The sequence below is a fragment of the Bos taurus genome, chromosome 28, assembly GCF_002263795.3.
Source record: "Bos taurus isolate L1 Dominette 01449 registration number 42190680 breed Hereford chromosome 28, ARS-UCD2.0, whole genome shotgun sequence".
In the NCBI taxonomy this organism is placed as follows: Eukaryota; Metazoa; Chordata; class Mammalia; order Artiodactyla; family Bovidae; genus Bos; species Bos taurus.
This window is the reverse complement of record NC_037355.1, coordinates 10166428-10180492: the sequence shown is the minus strand read 5'-3', so window position 1 is coordinate 10180492 and position 14065 is coordinate 10166428. Positions and strand designations below refer to the sequence as shown.

Here is a 14065-nt window from a genome sequence, read left to right as displayed (position 1 = left end):
CATTTAAAAAATTTATTGGAGTATAGTTGCTTTACATGTTAGCTCCTGCCATACAGCAAAATGAATCAGCTATATGTATATGCATAACCCCTGTTTATTGGATTTCCTTCTCATTCTGGCCACTATGGAGAATAGTATGGAGGTTTCTTTAAAAAAGTAAAATAGAACTTCCATATGACCCAGCAATCCCACTCCTGGGCATGTACCCAGAGAAAACCTTAATTCCAAAAGATACATGCACCCCAAAGTTCACTGTAGTGCTATTTACAATAGCCAGGGCATAAAAGCCACCTAAAGGTCCATCAACAGAGGAATGGATAAAGAAGGTGTAATATACATATAGGGAAATTACTCAGCCATAGAAAAGGAATGAAACTGTGCCATTTGCAGAGACACGGATGGACCAAGAGACTGTCGTATAGAGTGACATTAGTCAGAAAGGGAAAACAAATATCATATATTAATGCATATATATGGAATCTAGAAAAATGGTACAGATGAACAAGTCATTTTTAACACTGATTTGAAATGCTACTTTTCTGATATACTTAAGCCCCCTTATGCTTTTAAATCCTTTTCTGGACTTTCCAGTCTAGAAAAATCTCCTTTTTACATAATAAATTGGGATTCCAATTTGCCAATAACAGTGTTTCCATTGTTTAGACACTCCATATTGTTTTTTTTACTCTCTTTAATGAATTACCTTTTGTTGATTTTCCCAAGAAAGGCCATCATCATTCACATTTAGAGTTCATCCTTAAAAGTCCCCAGACTTAGGCAGAATAACATCCTTCAGTATTCCTGATAATGAGTGGTTCTACCTACTTCAATAGAATAAGATGCAATGGCATAAACTTTTTGGATGACAATTTCTAATGTCTGGTCAGTTCCAAAAGGAACAGTCAAGTATCTAAAATCCATTTACACTTATCCTCCTTAACATTTAAAAAAGTGACAATCTGGAGACAGATATAGATATACACTCTTAAATATCCTGTTATTAAGTTAAATTTTAGATTATATATGGAAAAAGTGAGATTGACTGTTAAACTGCAAGACCAGGAACTAACTGAAGCTATACAGTTTGTTAAAATATGTGCCAAATAAGGGGCTTCCCTGGTGGCTCAGTGGTAAAGCATCTGCCTGCTAATGCAGGAGACATGGGTTTGATCCCTGATCCAGGGAGATCCCACATGCTGCAGGGCAACTAAGTCTGTGGACCACAACTACTAATCCTGTGCTCTAGCGCCCAGGAAACGTGACTACTGAAGCCTGTGTGCCTAGAGTTTGTGCTCCACAAAAGAGAAGCCACCTCAATGAGAAGCCCACACACCACAATTAGAGAAAGCCCATGCAACAACGAAGACCCAGCACAGCCAAAAATAAATAAATGAAATTATTAAAAAAAAAAAGAACATGCCAATTAAAATGAGATAGAGCAGCAACAAAAAAATAGAAAATTGACTCAGAACAAACACAGGTTATGCTTGTTCAAACACTTCCCAAGGAACAGGAAGTTCCCTACCATCATCTTCCATTCATTTACCTACTCAGTAAGTATCTTTTGAATTCCACTGTGTGCCAGGTCCTGTGCTAAGTTCTGGGATAAGCTAATAGGCCAGTGAGGACTAAGACAAAAGTTAATTATAAGGCAGTGTCTTGCTTATGGTGACAAATATATAGGGGTATGAAAGGGTCAAGCAGGATACCAAACCAGCTCTTATGGAACTCAAGGATGACAATAATATTGAGATTTATCTCAAATCCAGGTTACTAAACTTCCAAGTACATGCCTACCAAGAAATCTGATTAGAACATAGAAACCCCTGCTTAATACATTAAGTAAGGTTAATGACTATCGTTGAATGACCATCACTACAATCCAGTTTTAGAATACTTCCATTACTCCATCAGATTCTCCAAGCCTGTTTGCAGTCATTCATCATTCCCACTCCAAGCAATCATTAATCTGTTTTCTGTCTCTATAGAATTTCCTTTTCTGAATATTTCATATGAATAGAATAATAGTAAATCTTTCATGTCAGGTTCCTTTGACTTAGCACAATGTCTTTCAGGTTTATCTGTGTTGTAGTGTATATTAATTGTATATTTCCTTTTATTACTCAATAGTATTACATTGTATGACTGTATCACATTTTGTTTATCCATTCATCAGTTTATTGAAATTTTCAGTTTCCAGTTTGGGGCTGTTATGTATGATGATTCTATGAACACACTTTGATGAACATTCATGTACAAGTCTTTGTGTCAACATAGGCTTTTATTTCTCTTGTGTAGGTATGTAGGAGGGGAATTGCTTTGTTGTTGTTCAGTCACTCAGTCATGTCTGAGTCTCTGCGACCCCATGGACTACAGCACACCAGACTTCTCTGTCCTGCACCATCTCCCAAAGCTTGTTCAAACCCATGTCCACTGAGTCAGTGATGCCATCCGGCCACCTCGTCCTCTGTTGTCCCTAGTCTGTCACTGTTTCCCCATCTATTTGCCATGAACTGATGGGACCAGATGCTATGATCTTAGTTTTTTGAATGGTGAGTTTTAAGTCAGCTTTTTCACTCTCTTATTTCACCCTCAAAGAGTCTCTTTAGTTCCTCTTCACTTTCTGCCATAAGGGTGGTGTCATCTGCATTTCTGAGGTTATTGATATTTCTCCCACTAGGCTGTATCATAAATTTATGTTTAACCTTTTAAGAAACCACCAAATGGCAGGACCATTTTACATACCCACCTGAAATACATGTAGAGTTCAGTGTTTTTCTACATTTACAACAATACTGAGTGTATCTGTCATTTTGATTATGACCATTCTAGTATGTGTGGTTGTATCTCATTATGATTTAATTTGCATTTTCATAATGACTAATGATGTTGAGTATCTTTTCATGCATGTATTAGGCATTTACATATCTTTATTAAAATATGTTCTCAAATGTTTTGTCCATTTTTAACTGGGCTATATGTATTTTTATTATGTAGTTGTAAGAGTTACCTATATATTCTGGGTACAAGTTCTTTATTGGCACGTGTAAGATTTACCACAAATCCAACAAATGTAAACTTACATGATTTATAAATATTTTCTCCCACTCTGTGCCCTATGTCTTCATTTTCTACATGGTTTCTTTTGTAATACAAAAGATTCTACTTTCAATGAGATTCGAACTATTGATTTTGTTTTCTTTTACAGATATTTTTGATGCTATATCTAAGGACTTTTTGTCTAATTCAAGGAGATTTTTGAATGAGAACAATAAATCTTTTAAGAAATCTATGTAATACTATAAACCACACCAAGTTCTTTGAGTAAGAACTCTTTTGTCTTTATATGATCTTTTTTAAAAATTGGGGTATAATTGCTTTATAATGTTGTGTTAGTTTCTGCTGTACAACAAACTGAATCAGCTATATGTATACATATTTCTCCTCCCTTTTGAGTCTCCCTCCCACATAACCCCCATTCATTCAATCCATCTGGGTCACCACAGAGCATTAAACTTAAAAGCTTTTGCACAGCAAAGAAAACCATAAATGAATTGAAAAGACAACCCTCAGAATGGGAGCAAGTATTTGCAAATGAAGCAACTAACAAGGGATCAATCTTTAAAATGCACAAACAGCTCATGAAGTTCAATATCAAAGAAACAAACAACCCAATCAAAAAATGAGTGGAAGACCTAAATAGACATTTCGCCAAGGAAGACATATAGATGGTCTTTATGTAATCTTTATTATGACAATTCTATTTGACTTAATACTGTTCAATTCACCCATTTTAAATGGTTTTAAGGTCTGCAGAAGACTGGGAGAGAGCAGTGTGAGCCGTGAAGCTTGTGCAGAGGTTAACAGATAAGAACAGAGTAGGGGAAGTGGAAAAGGATGTGCTAGGGGTCAGCTCGCCATCTGATTCCTCTGTCTCCCACAGTAACTTACATATGCATTCAGTACATCTTGACTATAAGATTAAGGGGCAATAATAGGCTCATGTGGCATTTTATTACTTCAAGTATAAGGCCACTGACAAGAAGAGGAGACAGACTGGCACAAAGCCACAGAGAGAACAGAAGGCACCCTGTTTCTATGATAAGCATTTGCTATGTACAAGCCTGCCTAGAGACTGAGTTTATTGCTTATTTGTTGCTTCATTCATTTGACAAATATTACTGAGCTCTGTGTAAAGTTCAGATGATGGTGACTAAAATCAAGTGAGATGCCTGCCCTCAAGAAACAGGTCTGGGACTTCCCTGATGATCCAGTGGTTAAAAATCTTCCTTGCAATGCAAGGGGACATGGGTTTGAGCCCTGATCAGGGAACTAAGATTTCACATGCCTCAGAGCAAGTGGGCCCTTATGCTGTAACTACAGCGCCCTCACACCACAATGAAAGATCTGCAGCATGCAACAAAGATTGTGAATGCTGCAACTCAGCCAAAGACCCGACACAGCCAAATAAATAAATGAATAAATTAAAAAAAAATTAAGAAACAAAGAAACTTATATAATAGGTCTGGTAGAGTACAGCAGCCATCCTGTGATTATACATAGAAAGATTCTCTGCTGAGAGATACCAAAGGGCTGAGTGCCTGTCAAAGGGGGCTTTATTGAGTCAAGCAGCTCAGCAAATGCTGCCTGAAGTGACCTGAGATATAAAGGATAAGAACAGGGCCTGGAAGAGAGCATTACACAAAGCGGACACAAAGGGGAAAGGAACATGCAAAAAGGCAAAACAAAGGCTAGTGTGATATCAAGCAAGGGAAAATAAAAGCAGCCTCCTATAAGATGATGCTGGCTGGAAGGGAAGGACCTTGAAGGACCATTCAGCAAATTAGGGTATTGTCTTCATCTCAGGAGCAATAAGAAGGAATTCAAATAGGGAGAATGGTATAACCTAAATATTTAGAAAAAGTTCAGCAGGCTACAGAGGGCAGAATGGGTAAGAGAAGAGCTAGGTTAATATTTCAACTGTATCTGTCAGGATAGTTTTATAGTTTCAGGTGGGGCATAGCGGTAGCTAAGGCTAAAGACATGGAAGCAACCTAAATGTCCATTAACAGATGAATGGATAGAGAAGATGTGATACACACACACACACACACACACAATGGAACAGTTACTCAGCAATAAAAAAAAGGATGAAATAAGCTATTTGCAGCATCATGGATGGACCTAGAGATTATCATACTAAGTGAAATAAGTCAGAAAGAGAAGACAACTACCTTATGATATCACTTATATGTGGAATCTAAAATATGACACAGAGGAACAGACCCACAGACATGGAAAACAAACTTGTGGCTAGCAAAGGGGAAAGGAGGGGAGGGATAAATTAGGAGGTTGGGATTCATGTATACAAAATACATACAAAATTCATGTATACACTAATACATACAAAATGGATAACCAATAAGGACCTACTTATAGCACAGGGAATTATACTTAATATTTTACAGTAACCTATAAGGGAAAAAAAATCTGAAAAAGACTATATATGTGTGTGTGTGTGTGTGTGTGTGTGTATAGATAACTGAATCGCTGTGCTGTACTCCTGAAACTAATACACCATTGTACATCAATTATACCTCAATTTAAAAAAAAAAAGGCATTTTAGGCTAGGGTGGTACAGTGCTGCTTTGAAAGAGGATGTCAGAATTTCTGCAGTGCTGTACAATGTACAGATGACCATTCAAATCTGGAAGTTAGCTGTCTTCATCAACAATTGGCCAGACAAAAATCACATAAAGTGCAACAACAAAAAAATCATATTCACATGAAATCACCACAAATCCAAAATAAGGAATATTCTGAAATAATCAGTTGCTTATTTTTTACTTGGCACTCCTCAGGATTTAATGAGTAAAGTTGCTAATCTCCCCCATAGTTTATATAAAAAAGAAAAAGCATCTAAACTCTATAGAGTGCTTCTTCTCTTAGACATGATGGTACTAGAGGCTTTATCAGTTGGGTGTCATTTAGTCTTTTTACTACAATTTCATGAAGTAGATATACTAATATCCTCATTTTAAACTGATGCTATTAATAGAAAGTCTAAGGTTCAGAGATACTAAGATTCCCTCTGGAGAAGCAAGTCCTTAAATCCTAACCATCCAATCATCTAGATTCCTTGTTCTTACCCAGTCTGTTCTAGTGCCTGTAACTAACCAAGTGAATAAAAGAAACACAGAAAGTACTATACTTTCTTTAAACTACTGAAACTGGGCATAGTTTGAATTTTGGATAATAGGATCTCTATTTTAAATTTTAAAGAAATGAAATGAGTTCATCATAACACCATGTAAATATTAAGAATGAGTTCTTGCAAAGGTTTATTAGCATTCAGCATAGGCAACAGCCCCATGTGTGCAGTCTTATGATTAATCAAACCAGCCACCAGGAACTGAAAGAAACGAGACTGGATTATGTGTAGCAGTCAAAGGCTCAACATGCCAAATGTGAATATGCAGACTTCTACATTACAAGTTACCCAGGATTTGCCTAGCTGGCTTAGCTGTCAATTGTTAAAATTACAGGGAAGGTACCACAAATTTAATGAAATTATCTTAGGCCATGAACTTTCAATAAAAGCATTTTGTTTTAAGAGATGGATAAATAACGGGCTGTCATGAATTACCAAGCTAAATGTACAAGCTTTACATCAAGATCACAGAGGAAGACAGGAGATGCGAAAAGGAGGTACACGGGTCTCAGTGATGTGTTCTGCGGTCCTCATTACAGAAAAGCTTTGTCATTAGTTACCTGTAGTGGTTTCTACATTTACTTGATTTGTATTCATATATTCCTTTCCCTTTTAAGTTACTAGTAGAGCCTAAACTCCAGAGAAGCCAATGACACCCCACTTCAGTACTCTTGCCTGGAAAATCCCATGGACAGAGGAGCCTGATAGGCTGCAGTCCATGGGTCGCAAAGAGTCAGACACGACTGAGCAACTTCACTTTCACTTTTCACTTTCATGCATTGAAGAAGGAAATGGCAACCCACTCCAATGTTCTTGCCTGGAGAATCCCAGGCATGGGGGAGCCTGGTGGGCTGCTGTCTCTGGGGTCGCACAGAGTTAGACACGACTGAAGCGACTTAGCAGCAGCATATACTTAGTAAGTACTTCGTAAGTACTTGCTATTTGACAACTGTCTAACCATTACTGAGTTAGTGAAAGGATCCCATTTTCTGATCATGTATCAGCAAGTCTTATAGTGAAAAACAGTTCTACATGGGAAGCTAGAGAAACTGGACCCCTGTTCTAGCACAGCTACTAACTAACTGTCAAGGCATTTGACAACTCCATGAGAATCCTCAGCTGTGACATCACTGGTAAATCTGAAATAATAACACACAGCCCAGGGTGTTATTAGGAAGATTAACCCAATATCTGTAAGTGAAAAGAAAAAGCTCTAAATAAATACATATAATAATCAGTATAAAGTAGCACATGGTATTACTACTAACACTAATAGTGCATGTCATTATTCAAAGCTCAACGCAATACCTTAAGTGGTATAAAAATTCTGAAACAGTCGTTTTCATATCTTCGCTTATCTTGTCACACACCAGTAACAATTTATGACTGACAATCTCGGAAGTACTGAATACAATGGCAAAATCCTTATATTCCCAAATACCCACAAACATCCATAGAGTACCCTTTAGGAAACACAGAGAGCACAAAGTCATAAAGTAACATGCTCAATGCCTAGTCCAAAAAAATACTGATTGAATCCACCAATGCATTATGAAAAAAATCTAACTGGAGCTAAAATAAATTAAACTGTAACATCGACACCTTGTTTCCTTCAGGGAATACAGAGAGGAAAATGAGAAATTTAAGAAACTCACTTCAGGGTCTCAAGTGACATCTGTAAATTGTAATTGCGTTCCTGTTCAGGCAGCTTGGAGAACTCCACCAGACACGGGTGCTGTCTCTTATTGTCATCTCTAACCTGAAACAGAACAGGAAATCAGCATATAACAGTTTCAAAGATCATATACTAGTGATGGTTATCCCATTGCATGGAGGAACGTGAAGTGGGAAGCAAGAAGGGAAACTGAGACCCTCATCCCAGCAAGGCTGCCTCTGCCATCCCTCAGGCATGGCTAATGCTCAAGGTCAGTGGTAAACCTGGCATTGTCTGGGCTACCTCACGTCTTCTCCTTGCCACCATTCCCAGTCAGTCCCAGCTTCACGTCTGCTCTGCCCTGAAACCTCCATGCCCGCTCTCACAGCAACTTACAGCCTTTGCTTCAACCTTACTTTCTCAATGCAGCTTGTCCTGCCCACCTTCCTAATCCGCCAATCTGCTACTCATCCTATTTTTTTTTTTTCCATAACAGTTACCACTGGCTAACAGATTAGGGTCTTATTTATGGGATTGTCTGTCTTCCTGCAACTGCAAGAATGAAAGACCCAAGGAACAGGGACTGGCCTCTTTTGTTCTTTAATAATGTATTCTCAGCACCAAGAACATGCCTGGCATATGGCAGGCAAGCAACAAATGCTTTGTAAACTGAAAGGAACTCTAGGTAAGAAGGTGTAGTAATAACTCAGTTGTTACTGTTACATGTTTAGATACAGATTAGACATCAATTAACATCATGACTGATTGATACAAACTCTTGGTGGTGGTTCCTTCCAGCTGTTCATTTCATCCCATGTAAGTTACTTCTGCTCTCACAAGTCACTCCAGTGCCTTACCAAAGCCAGGTAATATCCCACAGATACTTTTCATTTTAATCCTTGAAAGTGCGAGCAATCAGAATAAACTAAATTCAAGATTTTGGGACTGAATTAATGCGAAAGATGTTCCATATCCTTGCATTAGTAATTAGATTTTTGTCTTCTTAGAGGCCTAAATTACACAAGCATTACTGCTGTGGTGACACCTCAATCACAGCCATATGCTCTCAGGGAACAAATTACTCCCTGCGAATAATTACCAGGTTTTATAAATGTCACAGAAAAAGTAGGAAAACACGAGCAAGAATTTTTTTTAAAGTATTCAGGAGCTGACAAGTTAAAAACAAGATAGTTATTCTTTTCTTTCTTGATCATTGCGAATGAACAGGACTTAAGAGCACATAGCTTATTTACTTAAGGGTGTAAGTGAGGAAATGAAGCCATGAGTTACAAAACCAAACACTAAATGCTAAATATAAAGGTAAAAATGAATGTGCCCAAGTTCAAAGACAATTTACTCTCTATCTATATAATTTCCACTTACTCTCTACACCACAGAGTAACTGTCCCCATCATCCTCTTGGGTGCCCAAGCTAAAACAAGAAATCTATCCAGATTTCCTTCCTTCTCTTAACCACTTCCCATACTTGAACTTCAAAACAGCTGCAGTCATCTCTCTCCATTCCTCCTGCCAGCACACAACTGGGAGCCTCACCACCTCTCACCTGAGTCTGCTCCCCGACCTTTTTCCTGCCTCCAGGCTCACTGCTCTTTCACAGGAACAGCAGAGCTCAGATCAAGTCTTTACCACCCTCTGGAAGCCTTCCCTGATTTCACCAGGAGAGTTGTAAATATCTCTCACTTACAGTTAGCTTATCCATCATAGTTCTTAGCTTGTAATTGTGTGTGTGTCTATTACTCAGCTAAACCAGAAGCTCTTTAAAAAGGCAAACTCACTAAAACAAGGTCTTTTCAATCTGAGGACCACAGTACCAAATACAAGGTCAGGCAAATAGTATGCAAACGGGATAGATGAAGGCTTGAATGGATCTGCCTGATGTTTTTCCATAAAATAGAGCTCCCAATCAAAAAGCGGGAAAAAGACCTAAACACACACTTCTCCAAGGAAGATATCCAGATGGCTAACAAACACATGAAAAGCTCAACATCTATCATTATTCGCAAAATATAAATCAAAACTACAATGAGATATCACCTCATACCGGTCAGAATGGCCATTACCAAAAAGTCTACAAACAATAAATGCTGGAGAGGGTGTGGAGAAAAGGGAAGGCTCCTGCACTGTGGGTGGGAATGTAAATTGCTACAGCCACTATGGAAGACGCTATGGAGATTCCTTTTAAAAACTAGGAATAAAACCACATATGACCCAGCAATCCCACTCCTAGGCATATACCCTGAGGAAACCAAAATTGAAAAAGACACATTCATCCCACTGTTCACTGCAGCACTATTTACAATAGCTAGAACATGGAAACAACCTAGATGTTCATCAACAGATGAATGGATAAAGAAGTTGTAGTATATATACACAATGGAATATTACTCAGCCATAAAAAGGAACACATTTGAGTCAGTTCTGATGAGGTGGATGAACCTAGAACTTATTATACAGAGTGAGGTAAGTGAGAAAGAGAAAGATAAATATTGTATTCTAATGCACATATATGGAATCTAGAAAAATGGTTCTGAAGAATTTATTTACAGGAAAGCAATGGAGAAACACACATAGAGAATAGAATTATGGACATGGGGAGGGGAGGAGAGGGTGAGATGTATGGAAAGAGTAACATGGAAACTTACATTATCATATGTAAAATAGATAGCCAATGAGAATTTGCTGTATGGCTCAGGAAACTCAAACAGGGGCCTGGTATCAACCTAGAGGGGTGGGATGGGGAGGGAGGTTCAAAAGGGAGGGGATATATGTATACCTATGGCTGATTCATTTTGAGGTTTGACAGAAAACAACAAAATTCTGTAAAGCAATTACCCTTCAATTAAAAAAAAATTAATTAATTTAAAAAAATAGATGCTCCAGTGAAATACACCCCAAAGACATTTAAATAAACTAATTTCTTTGCAAAAAATAAAAACAAAAATCCATAATTTATTCAAGAGTTCAAATTTCTTTGCAAAAAATAAAAACAAAAATCCATAATTTATTCAAGAGTTCAAATTACTCCAAAGAAAGACACAGTTGCTATACAATGGAATATTAAAAAGGAACCCGTTTGAGTCGGTTATAATGAGGTGCATGAATCTATAGCCTATTGTACAGAGTGAAGTCAGTCAGAAAGACAAATATTGTATATTAATGCATATATATGGCATCTAGAAAGACGGTACTGATGAAGCGATTTGCAGGGCAGCAGTGGAGATGCAGACATAGAGAACAGACTTGTGGACATGGGGCAGGGGGGAATGAGAGCACGGGATGAACAGAGAGGGCAGCATGGAAACAGACACACTCCCACATGCAAAACAGCAATGGGAATTCACTGTATGATTCAGGGAGCTCAAACTGGTGCTTTGTGACAACCTGGAGGGTGGGATGGGGTAGGAAGGAGGGTCAAGAGGGAGGGGACATATGTTTACCTATGGCTGAATCATGTTGCTGTATGGCAGAAAGCAATATAATACTGTAAATCAATTATCCTTCAATTAAAAATTACTAAATTAAAAAATAAAAGGTTACTGACAGACAGGAAAAAATAACAACAAAAAACATGGACCTGCACTCCTTAAATGGATGAGTTGTATAACATGTGAATTATATCTCAATAAAGCTTCTAAAATATTAACTCAGAGAAAAACTGGAACACACCATTTAAAATGTTAAAGAACTTATGGAATTGGTCTCAGTAAGACGTGTACCTAAGTCTAGAATAACAGAGATGATAAAGTCAGGGATCAAAGACACTGATCCGAAAAGAGTTTTAGGAGAGCCCGAATCAAAGAAGACACAAGGTCAATTATGAGATGGAAGGACAATGTGAAACCTCTTCACATGTCAGTCTTAGACTCTCCTAAATTACTGATCTGATAGGACACTTGTGGTTGTGCTTGCCCAGAGTAAGACCTAAGACAAAAACCATTTCATTCTTTCAGCAAGTATTTGGTCTATTCCCTGTCCCAGGAAAGGTGCCAGGTGCCAGCACCACAGCAACAGACTAAGTGCTTAATCTCCCCACTGGAGGCATGTAAAACCCGATGTTGCTGTCATCAGTCTCAGACCAGGTAAAGCGTAACTGGCCACAGTCAGTTTGGCTCAGAAGCCCTGTGCTCCCTTTCAGCATCTGCAAACTAGTAGCAATAAAGGTATGGTGTGGAAATGAACTGAATTTAATTGCAAGAATAGATAATAATGAGACCTTATATTTCCTCTTTTTTTAGAAGAAGAAACATAAGGAAGTTCATTGTAGAATGCAATCATTTAGGCAACCTATAGAAGCTTGCAATAGAAATCATCTGTTTTGAGTGTAAACCTATTAAACAATTCCTGTTACTATGCTTTTTTTTGGCAGGGGGGAATTTATTTGTTTGCATGAGATCTTTTTAAATCCTAGCCTGTAATTATCTTTCTCTGAATTTTGTCTGTAATTCAAATCTTTCCCTATCTCGAATCTTGTGGTAAATTTTGTCTGTAATTCCTCTGCCAATTGACTAGGAATACTTTTATAATATCTCACCTCTTACTGACTTTAATTAATGATAAATATCTTATTTAACACTCATTCACTTCCTCAATTTTTAAAAGTCAAAGAATATTGCATAAAATCACATACTTAGTAAGGTACTTTAAGTGCTTGCTGATTTGACAATTGTCTAATTATCATTGCGGAGAAGGCAATGGCACCCCACTCCAGTACTCTTGCCTGGAAAATCCCATGGGCGGAGGAGCCTGGTAGGCTGCAATCCATGGGGTCTCGAAGAGTCGGACATGACTGAGCAACTTCACTTTCACTTTTCACTTTCATGCATTGGAGAAGGAAATGGCAACCCACTCCACTGTTCTTGCCTGGAGAATCCCAGGGACGGGGGAGCCTGGTAGGCTACTGTCTATGGGGTTGCACAGAGTTGGACACGACTGAAGTGACTTAGCATAGCATAACTATCATTGAATTAATGAAAGGATCACATTTTCTGATCATGCATCAGCAAGTCTTATAGTGAAAAACAGTTCTAGACTAGAAGCTAGAGAAGTTGGATCCTAGTTCCAGCACAGCAACTAGCTGTCAAGGCATTTGAATCATTGGCAGTGGCATCACTGGTAAGCCCTATAACACATAGCCCAGGGTGCTATTAGGAAGACTACCCCAATACCTGTAAGTGAAAAGACAAAGCTCTAAATATATAAACATATGAATTAGTATAAAGTAGCATGGTATTCCCTGGTGGCTCACTGGTAAAAAATTTGCCTTCAATGCAGGAAACACGAGTTTGATCCCTGGGTCAGGAAGAGCCCCTGGAGAAGGAAATGGCATCCCGCTCCAGTATTCTTGCCTGGGAAATCCTATGAACAAAGGTAGCCTGGCTGGCTACAAGTTCATGGGGTCGTAAAGAATCAGACGTGACTTAGCAACTAATCAACAACAAGCATGGTGTTACTACTAACACTAATAATAAATGTCATTATTCAAAGCTTAATGCAATAAATTATGACTGGACTGAATACACTCATTTCTATATTCAGTCAAATATAAGTGTTATAAACTTTGGGATAGTTGGAGTACTGATATCATAAAAGTGAAAGCACTGCCAGAGTCCTGCTAAAAAAATGGTGTATAATACACTGGTATTACATGAGACCTGGAGAAGGAAATGGCAGCCCACTCCAGTATTCTTGCCTGGAAAATCCCATGGACGGCAAAGCCTGATAGGCTACCGTCCATGGGGTCGCAGAGTCGGACACGACTGAGTGACTTCACTTATTACATGAGAAGTCGTTTTGGTTTTACCTAAATTTTATTGATAAACTATAAACTAAGTTCTCTAAACAATAATCATTTGGAAACATATGCAATGATTCTTTCTCAGCCTGTCTTCCACTTATGAAACCAACTATGAACCTCTGCCCTGAGAACTTATACTACTAAATACAACTGGGACTAAAAGAAATATCAGAGGAGGAGAGTAAATTAACTTCTTTCTTTCCAGTTTCAGTTTTCACTTTCAGTTTCAATGAAATATCTTCCTAATTCCCTAGAAATCAATGCCTATTGTCTGTATATGTTAACTTTGATTTTAAAAATGTAACTTTCAACCTGAATATTAATAACTTTTGAATTGTCTAGGCAACTAAGCCATCCTTCAATGACCCCACCACTAACGTCATTC

The 14065-nt window shown here is 38.1% G+C and overlaps 1 protein-coding gene across 7 annotated transcripts in view; it reads right to left on the bottom strand.

Annotated features, from left to right (window-relative positions):
* RYR2 (ryanodine receptor 2) overlaps positions 1-14065 on the bottom strand; it is an 827636-nt gene that overhangs the window by 338491 nt on the left and 475080 nt on the right. For all 7 annotated transcript variants that reach the window (XM_059882653.1, XM_059882647.1, XM_059882648.1 and 4 more), the window contains one exon: positions 7867-7970. In XM_059882653.1, coding sequence (XP_059738636.1) covers positions 7867-7970 — 104 coding nt within the window. The remainder of the gene's footprint in view (positions 1-7866; positions 7971-14065) is intronic.